A 17,252-nucleotide genomic window follows, 5' to 3' on the forward strand; every position below is an offset into this window, starting at 1 on the left:
AGAGAGAGCCCATAGAATCAAACGGATATTCAAAACTTGCCAATTACGGTGTTTTCTTGCCAAGCACTCTCCAAAGTCTCCCCCCAAACCATTAGCCATGGGTGCCAAACCCAAGCTCAAGGAAGAACCACCATGCCCTGCCCTTGTAGAAACAGTGGAAGAAATCATGAAGCTCTACAAGTCACTGCCACCGAGGCCCTCCATTGAAGAGGTCGAAGCAGCCTTGTCCGTCCTCGAAACAGTGGCCAACGAGGAGCAAGTGAAGCTGGAGGAGATATCGAAGCTAGAGAAACCGAAAGATGTTCCCCAAGAACTCTTCCATGTGTTGCAGAAGTCGAAGAAGACCATGGTTTTGTTTCAGAGCCACGAGCAGAGGAAAGAGGCTTCTTATGTGGTTGAGACTGACAAGTTGTTTCACACCTTTGATGATCTTATCCAGAGAGCTTCCGGGTTGCTTTCGGGTGATGTTCCGGGTCAGAATCATGTTGATTTCAGTGACCCGGTTGAGAAAGTTGGGAGGGAAGCTGTGATCCGTGATCAAAGTTTGGTGAAGAAGAAGAAGATGGGATATGAAGAAGATGAGAAAGATGGCTGTAAGGGTTTGGTGAGGAGTGCTTCCACTCTTTCTTCAGGTCAGCCTCTTAAATTCTTCAATTTTATTTCAGAATTTTTTGGTGATCAGAGGATTAAGTCAATTGGGAACTAAAATTTTCTTTTTCCGTTGATGTTTTCGATTTGAAAGCGTACTATATCTGCTAAGGTTATCTGATCTTCGTGTTGTATTAGTTAGCCATGAGTGTGATTAGTTTAAGACCTGTTAATCAATAAGATGTTCATGTTTTAATCAACCTCTAATCATGAAGATTTTATATTAGTATTTTCTTGTTATGTCTTCTAAGTTTCGGTCCTATGAGAAGGCTTGATTGTAGCAACGGTCGTTGAGCTTTACCCCGAGTTAAGTTTTGGTCCCTGAACTCGTATATTAGTTGTTAGGGTTCTCCAGCTTAACCCTGTGTTACACCGTTGGTCCTTTTCACTAACTCCGTCTATTTTTCAATCAAGAGATTGTTTAGCTATCTCCTAACTGTTACTGCAGAAAATTGTGTAACTTAAAGTAGCTATGTGACATTTCTTCAAATGTTTTGATGTCGTTATAGGTGTCATGGACGCTGGAAAGTTAAGCCTAATGAAGGTCGCAGCTGTGATTGAAAACACCGCTAAAAGTGGAGAAGTAGTTCTTGATCTTGGAGGAAAGTTAGTAGATCAAATGGAGTGGCTTCCTGTATCCCTTGGGAAGTTATCAGATGTAACTGAATTGAACTTGTCTGAAAACCGAATCATGGCTCTTCCGCCCACCATTGATGGCCTTAAAGCCTTGACAAAGCTTGACATTCACTCAAACCAGCTGGTAAACCTTCCAGAGTCATTTGGTGAGTTGAGCAATCTCACTGATCTTGACCTCCATGCAAACATGTTGAAATCTTTGCCGGCCTCTTTCGGGAACTTGATTAACCTCCTTAACCTCGATTTGAGTTCAAACAAGTTCACCCATTTGCCCGATGCAGTTGGGAAATTGGCCAGTTTAAAGTTACTGAATGTTGAAACAAATGAGCTTCAGGAATTGCCTTACACAATTGGATCCTGCACATCAATTGTTGAGCTACATTTGGATTTCAACGAGCTAAGAGCTCTTCCGGAGGCAGTTGGAAAGATCGAAAGCTTAGAGGTTCTTACACTTCACTATAACAGAATCAAATCGTTGCCAACAACAATTGGTAATCTGAACAACCTCAAGGAGCTTGACATTAGCTTCAACGAACTCGAATCCATACCCGAAAACTTGTGCTTTGCAGTGAACCTCAAGAAGCTGAATGTGGCAAACAACTTTGCAGACCTGAGAGCCTTGCCGCGGTCAATTGGTAATCTTGAGTTGCTTGAAGAGTTGGATATCAGTGATGATCAGATCAGAACTTTACCAAACTCTTTCAAAATGTTGTCGAAACTGAGAGCTTTTCGCGCCGATGAGACACCTATGGAAGTTCCACCAAGAGAAGTGATAAAACTGGGTGCACAGGTAACGCTAACGCTATATAAGAAACTTTCAATTAGTTTTGTATATATTATCTTGAGAATGAATCTCTCATTGATGGAATGACTGACCGTGCATGAACTTATAAGTAAGTTGGGTTACTTCTCATGTTTTCAATTAGTTTTATGATGTAACTCAACTTCCTTCATGATATCAAAGCAAGTTGTCTCATATGAAACCTAACAGCAACACGTGCTCCATTTCACCCGTTTTCTAATTGTTATGGTGGAACGTCAACTTTATTCATATTCCTTTGATGTAATAAACGCTCATTCAATTTGTTTGTTCATCACCAGGCTGTTGTGAAGTACATGGCAGATCTTGAGGCCAAGAGAGAGAGTGCTGCTTTTCAAGCATTGAAGCAGAAGAATAAGAAGAACAAGGGATTTTGGTTCTGGTTTTGCTCAAAACTTTGCTCCGTTGGTGGTAATTCTGCCAACAACTAGCAAGTAATTATTTGAATATTTTTTTTATTTTGAAATGATAACCACACATTATTTTTCTTCTATTAAACATTTTCGTTTATTTTTAGCATCGAATTGAATAAATCAAATAGAAACAACAAATAATATTAAACAGAAATGCACGGAAGAAAAAAAGAATAATGTGTGGATATCATTATGCTGTGTTACATTTCCTTGCCTTTGAAAAAATTGTGCCACAAGTCTCTATTGTACATATTTAATTCAGTCCAACCAAAATAATTGCAATTGTTACTTGTGGTTTTGTTTGGTCCAGCAAGTGGGTTGAGAGAGAAATGTACCTCATAATCCTGTTAGGCATATAATAAGTTAATAACTTCAATTTTTGAGCTAATCTTATTCATGCAAATATGGATCTATCTATCTACAGCTTTTGTTATGTTAGGAGAGGTGTTGTATTAAAATACCGTGACGAGAGATTTTGAATGCGATCTCTAAGTAGGTTTATGTGGTAGTATTGGCTTTTTGAGGGAAGATAATGTTATCCAACAGATTTATAGAAAGGGTGATGCTATCTATACACCTACTTTTACCTCTCACACACCTCTCTCAACATCAAATGAATTAAAGAAGATCAATTAACAAAAAATTTAACAAGGGTGTTTGAGAAGTAAAAATAGGTGTGTGAACCAAAAACCTATTAATAGATAAGAACACATTCCAACTAACTTCCAAAAAAATATAAATTTGAATCAAATTAGAACTATTAACTAATCCTAACATCAGCAACAACCGATTTTATTACGAGATAGCTCATAATGTTCATATCAATTTCTTATGTGCTTCGGCATCTAATATTGGATGGACCTCATACAATAATTGTCCTAACTTTACCGCATCTTATGTTACATTTATTCTGAAACAATCACAAAAGCTTTCTTGGCCCTTATGGAAATACATAGTTGATGTTTACTGTAGTAAACAACTCTTTAAAAACGTCATTTTGTTTGAGAAAATTGTTATTAGCACTTCAAAAATTTCATTCTACATTCCTCATAAGTGTATTTATCTTTCTAATCATAAAAATTTTAAAATACCAAATGAAAATTTTAAAATGCTAATAGTAATTTTCTTGTTTGAAAATATATTCTAATACGGTGGGCTCAGTCAATTCTGCGTGAGCAGTAAGCTGCTTATGTTTTACTTTTTGTTGTTCGACCAAGAATGTTTCTAAGTGTGTCCATTTATTAGAGGTCTCTATTTATTATTCTTCAAATCAGATAAATATATGGAAATGTAGAGTATATTGATTAGACAGACATTTACATTACATGGAATCCGGATCTTCTTTGTGAGGATTCTGAAAATTAGTAAATCGTGTTTTTTCATTGTATATCATGAGGTTAGAAATTATTTTAATTTTTTTTATTTAAAATTGAATATAAATAATACCGGACTAAAACTGATCTTACGATTTACGATGAACATATATGATTTAAAAATCATCGAAATTCTCATTAAAAAGATCCGGAGAGATGATCATGTTGGCGTTCGATGTGCGTTATCTAGACGATAAACTGACAGCAGGGAAGATTACTTGGATCATCTTTTGTTGCTTTGACTGCCACATTCAGAAATCATTCATTGCTTGAAATGTCTTCTTATTTGTCAGCAGGGAAGATGACTTGGATCATCTTTTGTTGCTTTGACTACCATATTCAGAAACCATTCATTGCTTGAAATGTCTTCTAATTAGACCCCAAATATTGACTTGTTTGGTCCCCTTTCCTTTAAATTACACCAAAAAAAGGGTAGTCAACTCTTGATTCAAAATAACCATCTCAACCTTGAGTCGTACTGCCCTCTATAGCGGGGTTTTTTTTTTTTTTTGTCAAACGATAGATTTTGTTAAATTAGATGTTAGATTAGTTACCGATGAAGTTTGAACCCATGCTGTCATGCAAGGTGTCAAACGATAGATTATGTTAGATTAGCTACCAATAGGGTTTGAGCTCACGCCGTCATGTAAGGGCGTAACATTTTTCCACCACTGTAGTAAATGATCACTTGCCTTTAGTGGTTCTCTTTGTTCATGATTTAAGGAACCGCTAGACCTCATTACTGATTTCTTCTTGAAGAGTGTACTGGTACTTTGATGGTTGTTTCAGTCTAGTTGTTTTGCTTCCGTGAATTGGTTTGTTCTTTTAAGCAATAAAATTCTTCACCATTTCAATTAAAAAATAAAAATAAAAAAAATTAAAAAAAAATAAAGAGAAAAAGAAAAAGGGGAACCATATTCACCATTCTTTGAGACCATTATCAGTTTGCAATAACCAAACTCACAAGGCACAACTCCCTCTCCAATAGTTTGTCACTCCGTATTCCTTCATAATCCAAACACTGCTTCTTTTGCCAAAAAATGAACCTAAATACGTAGAGACTCGCAAGACCTGACTTTCAACTGTGCTTTGTTAGCAAAGCAATGTTGGAGAATAGTTTAAAACCCCAATGCTTTTTGGGTTCAAGTGTTGAAGGCTCGATACTTCCTAAATTCTGATTTCATAAAGGCATCAAGGGGCTCGCACCCTTCTTGGGCTTGGAGTAGCCTATTAGAAGGTAGAAAAATTATTGAAAGGGGTGCAAAATGGCAGATTGGAAATGGGCAGTGTGTTAAAATATGGAGCGACAATTGGCTCCCCACGCCTATTACTTCTTGTCCGAAACCAACTACGATCATTGTGGGGCCGATTCCCACAATGGTGGTGTCTCTAATTGACTCTACTTCCCTCTCTTGGAGATTGAATGAAATTGAGCATTTTGTTTCTAAGGAGGATGCTTGTTTGATTAAGTATATCCTATTGTATGGTCATTTGGAGGAGGACAAGAGATTCTGGCCTTGGACTAAAGATGGGAATTATTCAGTAAAAAGTGGTTATAATTGGACGAAATCCCACTCTTTTTCGTCGAGTCGAGGATCAAAGCATTCATCTCATCAAATTGATATCAAGGTTTGGAAATTGATATGGAACATCAGAGCGGTACCAAAGGTGAACAATTTTATGTGGAGAGCAATAACAAATGCCATACCTACAAAGCTTTCTCTTTTTGTCGTAAGGTTGCCTGAAACCCTCTTTGTCCCTTTTGTAAGAAGTTTGAGGAATCTATCGAACACATCATGCTTTTATGCCCTTGGGTGATGTGTGTTTGGTTTGGCTCTCTATTAAACCACAAGCCCAATCCTCAACTAGTTACAACTTTGGTTTCGTGGTTCTTAGGTATGGTACAAAGCCTTTCATTGTCAAAGTCTTGCTTTTCTAGTTGTCTCAGTCTAACAGCAATAATTGTTTGGGAAATTTGGAAGGAGAGATGTCATGCTCTCTTCAACGGCCTGGATCCTTCCCCTGCTCGAGTTTTGTAGAAAAGCTCTTTTCCTTTTGGTGAGATTTACTCTTGTTTTGTTACACCCACCCTCCTTGCAAGAGAGGATGTAATTCCCCTTACATGGTCCCTTCCTTGTGATTGTTTTGTTAAGATTAACGTGGATGGGGCTTGGAATAAGCCAAGACTGTATGGGGCTGTGAGGGTCATTATTCTAAATCATTGGGGCTCTCTGATTGGCGGGGAGGCGTTTACTTTGCAGCGTGCTTTTCCTGAAGCAATGGAGGCTGAGGCGGCTTTTGCGGGTTTGTCTTTGGCAAAGGAGTTAAGGATTAGGAATGTGATCGTTGAAAGTGACTCTAAGGAAGTTGTGGACTACATAACAAAAAAGAGTGCTATGTGGAAAATTTTCTCTATTATGTCTGAGATTTGGAGGCTTCAGTTGTTTTTCAATGATGTCAGTTGGCGATGGGTTTCAAGGAAGTCAAATAGAGCAGCTCATGAGGCTGCAACTTTGGCTTTGTAGAGGGTGAGAAACTACAGATGGGCGTCACAACCCCTTCCCTCGTTGGTTCTTGTTCTTTCTCAAGATGGGCTTCCTTGCCCCCCTTGTAATTAGGTTTTTTTTCTAGATGGCTTAGCATTATCCTTTTGTGCCTTTTGAGGCTTGATTGTGATTTCTTGTTTTTTTCTAGGAGTTTAAATGTATTAACTCCTTGAATATGGGATATCATCGTCCGTGTTTGGTTCTGTTTCTTGCAAGACCTCCAAACCCATCACAAAAGTGTCACGCTAACTGACCGGGGTGTCAAAGTCCTGATGCTTCTGGCTCGAAGGATCAACAGTTAGAATTTGCATGTCAATTTTTATCTAAACTCTGGATGCGTGCTTCAAAAGCATTCCAAGGCAAGTTCCTTTTCCATGAGTTTGATGATTTTAGACTAAAATTTAAACTTGTGATATGCTATTATCGAACTCCATAAGTGCCAAATATTTTATAGTCATGAGCAGTTGAATCGTACCCGAATATAGAGGTTCATCCCCAAATCTGATGACGGCAACTGCTCAATCTCAATGGTTGGCCCGATGATCCTCTTGGACTTTTGAATTGACGGGTTCCACATAGCAATATTGTTGTAGTCATCATTGTGAATGAAAACGGGACCATTAATAGAGTAATTCAACATGTAAATATTTGAACTTTCAAGTGATGCTCAATTTTCATTGTTGTCCCAAACGCTACGTTGTCGTTAAGGCAATGAGAAGAAATCTGATGGAGGAGCAGGGGTGTTGTATGAATTGAGTAAAATGGTGCTTGGATAAATGGTTTTGATGGAGTGTTGCAGATGAGCCTTGAAGCGATGGTTGTGGATGATGGTGTTGGCGTGAGTCAATATTTCGATGTATTTATTGCAGGATTGTAATTTCCTTATTCTGAGGGATTCCTTGTAGGGGTGGGCAAACGGGTCCTGGACCCGTGAGTAGGGGTGGGTTCGGGGCGGGGCCAAAATTAGTAGAGACGAAACGGAGCGGGGTGGGACGAGAGTATTTACGGGGTGGTGCGGGTCCATAACTTGAGAACCACGGGCCCCCGGACCGGCCCGTTTAACATAAGGTTTTGGGTTTCTAATGGTTTTAAACTTTCAGAATTTTAGTCCCTCCCCCATTCCCACTCCCTAGACTGCATTAAGTTTCTTGTTCTTCGTAGTCTCTCCCACCCTCAAGCCTCGACTCGTTTCTTGTTGTCCTTTCACATTTGTTTATCATTTTTTGTTCTTGACAATCACTGAGTCGATTCGAATTCGATTGTGTCAACATCACATATTACTGCCACCACACGACATCACCTTACCATCTTCCTATAAATTCCAAGGTAATTTATGAATTAGGGTTGTTAAATTATGTGGGTTTCTTTGTGATTTGGGAATTTAAGGTTTTTAGTTTGTTCAATTTCGAAGCTACTTCAATAGCAATTCGAATTTTAGGGTTTCTTAATTCTTTCTTATTTAGGAATTTAGGGTTCTTAATTCTTTCTGTTCGTCTTGGAATTGTTGATTTCTTCTCTAACTTTTCTGTCAAGAGAGAGAGGAATCTGAGACCAAGAAAATTCTCAATTAGGCAACAAACTTGGGCATTTAAAGAAATTGTTATTGTTAAAAGGAATTAGATTTAAACTTTCCAAAATTTCGTTCTTTGATTCCCCAAATTTGATATAGAATTTGAATTAAGTTTTTAAGGTATGAACTTGACCGAAATTTTCGTTTGACGAAGCAATGGATGACAACAAATTATTAATCCGGTTTTGAAAAAAAAAGTGAAGCAAATGGACCCGTGGACCCAAACTGGAACCGACCCATTTCAAACAGTTCGGGTTAGGGCCGGTTCCAATAATCAAAAAGGCTATACTCAGCCCGGCCCCTCCCCGTTTCATTTTAAAACTGATCCAGTTCCTTCAAATTTGGGCCCGGCCCATGCTCACCCCTAATTCCTTGTATGCCTAGTCAACTTGTACTTGTATATATACTTTTATATATATCGAGCCTCTTAGAGAGAAGAACACACATTTAAATATAACCCTTATTCTCTACTATCAATTTTATCTTGACATTAGAGTAGGTTTGTAACGCCTAGACCCAAAATTTTTATTTCGGAAGATAATTACTATGACAGGCCCAAATTAAACTCTTGTTTAATTTCTACCATTTATCACAATTCTTTTATTTAATTCTTAGATACTCACAAAATCTATAACCTAAATTTGTTTACCAAAAATATAAGGTAAAATTTTAAATTAATCACCCAATTCTTTTTCTTAGAAAAATTTTCAACAAAAGATTAAACTTGGTTATTTTTAAGGATGCATCTAACTTATGTTAGACTGCCTACGTACCCTTGAGCGGGATCAAACCTTTTGTAGTTTATCCTTCATTCTTTTATCCATTTCCGAAAATATTCTAGTAATGGAAATATTCAACATTAGCTTTCACAATCGAATCACATCAAATGGTTGCCAAATATGGATTTAAAATATCCAAATCTGCATGAAAAGGGCAGCGTCGCCCACTGGCCATGCGCCGTCGCGGGTGGCGGCCGGGAAGTGCTCGGATTTGCCTCGAACCCGCCGGAACCCTAGAATTTGGGTGGCTTTGATTCAACTTCTCCGGTGCTTCGCCGCCCCTACAACTGGTTGGGCTTTGTTCCAGGGCTCAAGAGAAATCTAATGGTGGTGGTAATTGGAAAAGAACGTTTCAGAAATGGTGGAATTCGGCAAATAACCCTTTTACCCACCGGTGCAATTTTTCCCCAAATCCAATGCCAAATTTCCTAAATTTTTTGGTGGAATTGGTAGAGGGACGGATGTGGAGTATTTCTCAAGTGTTTTCTTGGCATAATTCACTGGAATTATGCCAGAAAACCATCGGTTTCCATGGTTTCCGCCGATTGGGCAGCATGGGTCAAGGGAGACCCAGTTTTTCTCTTTTTTTTTTTTTTTTCCTTTCCTTTCCCCTCTTTTCCCTCTTTCTGATTGGTCCCTCTCACTTTTCCTTCTCCCCGATTGGGAAGCCCCCCCTCTCCTTCTTCCTCCTTTTCTTTTTTTCTTTTATGTTTCCTCCTTTCTCCAATTGGTTTTTCACTCCCCTCTTTCTTTTTCTTTTTTTTTCTTTTTACTACAGCCGCCGCGTGGCTTTTCTACACCAAGGCAAAGCTCCAACAAATCTGGAGCGTTCCAGATTCACGGCAAAAGGACCATTTTGCCCTTATCTTCATTCGTTTCTATTTCACTCGTTATAATTTTGTTTGGCAAACGGTTTTCACCTACACGCTCGTGGGACTGAGCTCTATCCAAATATGGCAAGAAATAGTTTAAAATATATGAGGATAAATTACGTCCTCGTATAATTATGTTAAGCCAACTAAGGCATTTTCATCTTTTTCACTTATCGATAAATATTAAAATTTTAAAATTTTAAAATTTCTCAATTCAATTTTCATAACTATAAACCGATTTGTTTTTTATTTTCTCCACATATTCATAATTATGAATATCTAATTCATGTATTTAAATTTTCAGGGTATTACAAGGTTTATGCCTGTATTTTCCCGAAAAAAATCCTAACCCTACTGCCGAAAAATCCTACCATCGCATGTTGTTTTTAGGCAACATCGAAACCCTAATCACCATTATCATTGTCCACTGCACTAATGGATGACGATAGGAAACCCAGAGAAATGATTCTTATCTTGAATCAAGCCTCGACGACTCCAAGCGAATCAACAAACATCAACGCTTGCCATTTGGGTTCAAGTTGAATGACTCAAACTTCAAGATTTGGTCAAAGATGATGGAAGTACACGTTGTAGTGTTGGGAAAACTTGGCTATTTCACTGAGTATATTCTCAAGGTTGGAGATACCTCATCTCCCACGACGTCATGCCTACCCACTATGGCTCCAATGCTAAACGCTTTGATTCATCCACCAGCAAAAGCCAGACACGTGCACTACATACATCGGAAAACCAAAGCGCATTGACTTCCTCGTTGTGTAAGGAGTTAAGAGACTATTGACATTCTACGGGACCGAATGCTTTGGGTAAAGAGGAGAACCACATCGTTGCACATTTGCGGAAAAAAAACAACTCTAAATTATTTTAAGAGAAAGACCGACCGATCGTGACAATTCCATACTAAGAAAAAGCCCTTGAAGGAAGAGTAGGGGACTTGTTAATGCAGGGTCATTTTAGACCTATTAAAATAATATATGGTTGTTTTTAGGCACAATAGATAGGCTTGGAAAGTCCACTAAGGATGAAATGATCAAGACATTAGGTTTGCAAGCCAGCCCAAGAAATCCAGATGACTGAACACCACCATGAGAACGAAAGACGACATGCCATCAATGACCTCTAATAGCTATGATCATCTACCAACAAGAAGAGGCGATAGCAAAATTTAAAGTACTTTCTGACCATTCAAGCCAATTAGCAAACTTGATAACTTTCTGGTATAGAGTTTCAAGGACAGGTTTATCTAGCGTTAACTCCTAGCCACAATTGGCCCTTGATAGGAAAAAAAAGGTCTATGAACAGACATAACTGTTGTCAAGCCTAGCACTCAGGTAAAGTGCTTTTCCACTTGCTAATGATAGACTCAGTCGAGGCGCGTCGACACAAAAAATCATGCAAAAAGCTTTGTGTAAATGTCACTTCCTCTCCACGTGTTGAGTGAACAATGAAGGAATAGCTTATAGGTCGTATCTACAAGTTTGCCTAATAAATGATAGGCGGTGAGATAATTAAGAACGGAGGACTTTTTGGGGCTCACTTAGGGCCTATATAAAGCGGTCAAATACCCCTTACAAGCGTTAGATCCACAAAAGCAAAATTGCATTACATTGTCTTAAGAGTTATTATGATCAACATTAAATATACACCAGACCACAATAGTGAGAGTAACTATTTTTGGGGTTGAACCACTTATATTATGTTGTCCATAAATTAGCTTTATTATCGAAGCCCACGAAGGGTTGATCGTACTGGTCTTATGTTGACCTCCTAATTTTGAGCATTAATGGAGATAATAATTTTTTCTACTTATACTCAGGTTTGAATCTCAAGAACGATGACTTTGCAAACAATTTATCCTCTCAAGAACGACGACTTTGCAAACAATTTATCCTCTCACCCCTTTATTGTAAATATATAGTTGTATATAAAAAAACAAAATTATACTTAATAAACAAAATAAAAAAGTAATTGTTATTGACACTTTAAAAATTTAATTGTGCACTTCAAAGTTCTATATTTAGAAGAAAAATACTCTTATGAGGACTGCACGATTAGACTTTTTGCTATCTCGACGATAGTTTTCAATAAATATAAAAACAGTTTTGGCCCAAGAAGTTGTAGTTGGTAATAGATTTTTTAGTGTGTTCGGAACATGGGCACATATGTTATATGTCGTTATACAAGTGGATAGACACTTAAAAAAAAAAAAAACATTTCCCTCCACTTATACAATGACAAATGATGTACCATCTCATTTTTTGAGCACATTGAAAAATCTCTCGGACTTGGTGACTTTGGGTTAGGGATCCTATTTCGCAGTGGGCCAGTGGCCCACAATCCAATGTCCCTACCCACCCATTGTGGTTTGCAAGCCCTCCGCTTATTCTCCCTTCTCCCCTTTCTCTCTGCTCCAGCAACTCAGACCGCAACCAGACGCCGATCGTCGCCAAATTCCATGTGAGTTTCTCCAAAACTTCATTCGATTATTTTCGCACAGAGATTTTCCTACCCTTTTTATATGCACGATTTTGTTTGTTTTTTATTTACATTTTATTCTTCAGCCTATAGATACAGCTGTTTATATATCTATCTATCTATACACACAGAATGGGCTGCACTGTGAGAGAGAAGCACATCCGTACAAATCGAAAGCCCCGATCTACAAAACCCGATGTCGATTATTGTTGTCACTTTGATAGGGCGTCAATCTCCAAATCCATACTCGAATCGGGTCTCAAACCATTCAATCACCATCTGGGTTCCAACAACGATTCCACCCAGAACCCTAAATCGATCCCAGGCCCCAACCCCAATTTGGATGAGAGCGGGTGGGGTTACTGCACTGAGGAACAATTGGAGGATATTTTATTGAAAAATTTGGAATTTTTGTACAATGAGGCTATTTCTAAGCTAGTTGCGTTGGGTTATGATGAGGATGCCGCACTTAAAGCGATATTGCGAAATGGGCATTGCTATGGCGGTATGGATGTGTTAACCAACATTATGCATAACTCGTTGGCCTATTTGAATAGTAGTTGTGGAAGCAGTAATGGGAAGTCGGATGAGGCTGAGCCTGTTTTTGCTGATTTAAGGCAGCTGGAGGAGTACTCGCTTGCGGGTATGGTGTGTATGTTGCAACAAGTTAGGCCACATTTAAGTAAAGGTGATGCTATGTGGTGTTTGCTTATGAGTGATCTTCATGTGGGTCGGGCAAGTACTATGGAAATTCCCTCCCTTCCCAGTGGAGGTAATGAAAATAGTAGCTCGACATCCAGTAATGTTGAATCTGGTAGTAATGGTAACCATTCAGTTGGCGTTATGGCTCCTGCACTTTGTAGGTTTCATGGTGGTTGGGGGTTTGGAGATGGGGGAGCTTCAGAGTTTCCGGTTCATGGGTTTTTCTCTTATGGTGCTGAATTGACTTTGCAAAGGGATATTGAGTGTCCCAAGAGGTTTAACCTTTCTCCCTCCATGAAGTCGTTGTTGAAAAGGAATGTTGCAATGTTTGCAGCTGGTTTTCGAGCAAACTCAAAACAGTTCAATGCTCAACCACAGGCTTGCCTGAACAGTTTAACTAGTGGGGACACCTCGGTTGGACTGGGGTCTGAAGCTGCAGTTCAGCAGTCTGATGAGTCAAAGAATTCAAAGAACCAGGAGGTGGTTAACTCAGTGTTGAGTAAGTTTCGTGATTTGAATCTTGATGAGAATATGGAGTTTGTTGGGGAAGATCAAAAGAATGAGGTGATAGTTACTCTACTTCATCAAGTAAAAGAGCTTGAGAAGCAAGTTAAGGAACGGAAGGAATGGGCGCACCAGAAGGCAATGCAGGCTGCAACAAAGCTCAGTCACGATCTTGCAGAGCTTAAAATGCTGAGGCTCGAAAGGGAGGAGACTCAAAGGTTGAAGAAAGGGAAGCAAACTCTTGAGGACTCAACCATGAAGAGACTCTCAGAAATGGAAAACGCTCTAAGAAAGGCCAGTGGTCAAGTGGACCGCGCAAATGCAGCTGTGAGACGGCTTGAGACTGAGAATGCAGAAATCAGAGCAGAGATGGAGGCTTCTAAACTGAGTGCATCAGAGTCAGTAACAACTTGTTTGGAGGTTGCAAAGAGGGAGAAAAAATATCTGAAGAGGCTTTTGGCTTGGGAGAAACAGAAAACTAAATTGCAGGAAGAGATTGCAGAGGAGAAAGAGAAGATTTCAGAATTGCAACAACATTTGGCTCGGATGAAGCATGATCAGAAAGAAGCTGAGGTTGGTTACATTTATGTGTTTTATCTTTGCACATATGCACACACCTAACATTTTTCTTTTTACACAATGCTATGTTCATGTGATTTGAATTTACAGGTTGTTGATGCGTCTGGTAACTTAAATAGGGTGATAGTTTGTGTTTCATAGAAAGTCGTGCAACCCTTGATTAGAACCAAATGCTTAGTTTTGAATAAGTGAGTGAATGAAGCAACAACTTGAACAACAATTGAAACAAAGTTTTACAGTTCAATGGTTGGGGCATCACTGGATGTGGAGGAATAATTTACATAGTGCAATGTGCAAGTTCAAGCCCTGTCATCTAAAAGTTAAGATTCAAAAGTTTCATTTAGAATAATGGAGAAGTCAAGAATCATAGGCTGGTATTGTTTGTTCTATCATCTGTTTGCTTTCATTCTTTTGCTCAGCTGTTACTTCAGTACTTGTAAGGGGATGGTCAATATTCTTATGATGGTGAGCCCGGAGATTCCAACCTTTTTCTGTTCTCTTATAATATTTGTCCACCTGCGGAGCCACTTGTGAATTGTATGGACTAGACGTACATGTGAAATACTGAAGTATTGTTGTAACTCCATGAAGGATGTAATACTTTGTTTGCATTCTATAGTTGCTAGGTAAAATTTTGTTGACTTTGACTTAAAAATGTTTTCATAAATTAATCATGGTCTGTGCTTTCTTATGGATATATTTTAATGGTTAATGTATTTGTTGCGGGGTCTTTACTATTTATATTTTTTTCCTTTATGGCTCAAGAGTCTCATTCTCGATAGTCATAGTTATTTAAGAACTTCAGGTTGGTTGTGAGGGGAATTTTGTGGTTTGCTTTGCTGATACTAGCAATTTTAGTTCGACTAATGGTCTTCAACTCAATTGGGAGAGAATGCAACAAGATAAATTTCTTGGACCTGGCTTTGGTTCTTTAACCTCAGTAATGGAGATTTCATATTTCTGATCTTCTTGGTAGCATAAGGTGGGGAGATTTTGTAATAGGTAGGAGGGCATAAGTCCAGCAAGTTGACATCTAATTTTTCAACCCTCAAAACCTACTCTTGAGGGTGATGTCATAACCACTTGTACAATAGAAGAAATCTACTTTATCCTCTATCAGAAACTATCAAAAAATAAAGTCGTGCAAAGTTTTCAATTATGATTTAGTTTTAATTAAGTGGCAGCCTGTACTTACCAGTTAGAATGAGAGCTCGTTTAGGAATTTCTTTTGAATGACTGAAAGTGCCTTTAGGGAAAATGTTTTTGGGTTCTAAAGGCATTTGAATTGCTTTTACTAAGGATTGGTATTAAAAACATTTTCTCGAAAGAAGTTTCAGTCTTTTAAAAGCACTTCCCTGACGAGCCCTGAATTTGTCTGAAAAATATTGTCTTGGTAGATCCTGGATGATTCTAGCATTATATGTCATTCCACCTTGTTGGATGCTGCTTAATTGAAGTGTGGGATTACTCTATATTGAATACAGTATAACGGAACATTGTTTGAAAAATTTCGTTTGTCGCTTTTGTTTAAATTTCTTAGGAGTTGCAAGGTTGCTATATATAAGAATAGCCGTATGAAATTTCAGTTTTTGCCTTTCTCAATCAATTGTATGATGTAATCCAGTTTTTTCCCTTGTTCCTTATCATTAGTTTTTATTACCAGGATAAAATAAGTACTGATTTGAATTTGGTTTTCCCACTCTCTAATCTTCTTTTTCTCCTCTCACTCTCTTCCTTTATGATTCCCTCTAGTCTTCTTCCCTATCACTTTGTTGGTCTCTGAAGTTTACATTGACTGAATTATAAGTGGTGCTATTACCTATCACAGAAGTGCTCACTTCATCCATCAGTATTCCCAAAATACCTCGAATCCAAGACTTCCTGTTTTTCGGGTTAACCCAGCATCTTATCAGCTAGTCCTAGACGCAGCACCCTTTGACTGGGGTGTGACGACAGGCTCTTTAGGTGATTATATGGGAGGACAAAATTGTAGTAAGTCTTTTTGAAGGGTGTGGAGTTCATCTTTCTGGTTGGTGGCCATAGTGCTGGCCTAGCTCAATTACCTTGCTCTATTCTCCTGTTTAAAATTTGTCGTACAATTTCATCCCATTGCATGCCATATATCCTTACCTTAGTGAGTCTTCAACTACATTTTATACTATTTCTGTTCAGTGCAGAAGGTAAAATCACTCTCCATTGATGTTCTATAATTTCTTCTCTCTAGGAAAAACTTTTTGTATATCTTCAAATGCAGTTACTTCAGTTACATTTTAACAGTTAGCCTTATATAGTACGAAACACATGCCAATGCAACAACTCTGTTCTGCGAATTTCTTGTTACAGGTGAAATGGAGGCAGGAACTGAAGGCTAAGGAGGAAGCCTTGACTCAAGTGGAAGAGGAACGACGTGCTAAGGAAGCAGCTGAGGCTAGTAATAAAAGAAAGCTTGAAGAATTGCGCCTAAAGATAGAAATAGATTTCCAGCGTCACAAGGATGACCTCCAAAGACTTGAGCAGGAACTCTCACGTCTAAAAGTATCCGCCCAGTCTACTGAATCGGTACATCAATCAAATGCGTTGCCAAAAGCAATCCCAGAAGGTGCAAAACCCCAAGGAGAAACTATTGCTAAGATGCTTCGTGATTTGGATAACCTGGAGAAATCAGCAGAGAAAGAAGTGGGCTGTGATAGGGAATGCATAATTTGCATGAGAGATGAAGTCTCTGTTGTTTTCCTGCCATGTGCTCATCAAGTTCTTTGTGCCAATTGCAATGATGATTACGGGAAAAAAGGTAAGGCCACCTGCCCATGTTGCCGGGCTCCTATTGAACATAGAATTCGTGTTTTTGGTGCAAGTTCTTAGTTTGTCCGGTGAAGGATTCTGCGTTTTTCTTAAGTATGACTTTTTCAGGTATACCAAATAATATACATTTCAAATTTCCCCTTGTCATTCAAGCTACACGCTGAGCACATCAGCAAAACAGATATGTACTTAAATAAAAAGAAAGCTTGTATCGGACTTATGTTTCGATTTGGAATGACAGGAACACCTGTTTTCTCGTTTGTTACCCTCCCTTTCGTTAGCAGTATAAGCTAATGATTTTTATATCGTCGCACACATATGTATGCATTTGAAGCTCAACAACGAAGTAATCGATGCTTATGATTGCTGTTGAAATGTGCTGATTTTCTACCGGAGCATGTTGTAGGGAAGTAGTAGATTCATGATACCAGAAATTACTTGCAGAGTGGGAGTTGCTAAAGCTTCGGAGTGCTGCTTATTCTTTATTCGTTTATCTTTTATCATTTGATCCGCGG

The 17,252-nt window shown here is 38.5% G+C and overlaps 2 protein-coding genes across 3 annotated transcripts; both read left to right on the top strand.

Moving 5' to 3' along the window:
• LOC137711447 (plant intracellular Ras-group-related LRR protein 5) lies at positions 1-2,815 on the top strand. The gene is made up of 3 exons (XM_068450689.2): positions 1-632; positions 1,158-2,074; positions 2,386-2,815. Exons 1-3 carry the CDS (start codon positions 98-100, stop codon positions 2,533-2,535), a joined length of 1,602 nt encoding a protein of 533 aa, XP_068306790.2. The 5' UTR covers positions 1-97; the 3' UTR covers positions 2,536-2,815.
• A 9,171-nt stretch (positions 2,816-11,986) lies between these two features.
• LOC137710801 (RING/U-box superfamily protein) lies at positions 11,987-16,997 on the top strand. Of its 2 annotated transcripts, none has more exons than XM_068449932.2 (3): positions 11,987-12,132; positions 12,282-13,929; positions 16,279-16,997. In XM_068449932.2, exons 1-3 carry the CDS (start codon positions 12,017-12,019, stop codon positions 16,795-16,797), a joined length of 2,283 nt encoding a protein of 760 aa, XP_068306033.2. In that variant the 5' UTR covers positions 11,987-12,016; the 3' UTR covers positions 16,798-16,997. The 2 variants fall into 2 exon arrangements, with proteins under 2 accessions (XP_068306033.2, XP_088552139.1); XM_088696013.1 differs by having other exon boundaries at positions 12,049-12,132; positions 12,237-13,929.
• Positions 16,998-17,252: the final 255 nt, after the last annotated feature.

This window comes from Pyrus communis, chromosome 6 (genome assembly GCF_041283825.1).
Source record: "Pyrus communis isolate YQ-2024b chromosome 6, ASM4128382v1, whole genome shotgun sequence".
Taxonomy (NCBI): domain Eukaryota; kingdom Viridiplantae; phylum Streptophyta; class Magnoliopsida; order Rosales; family Rosaceae; genus Pyrus; species Pyrus communis.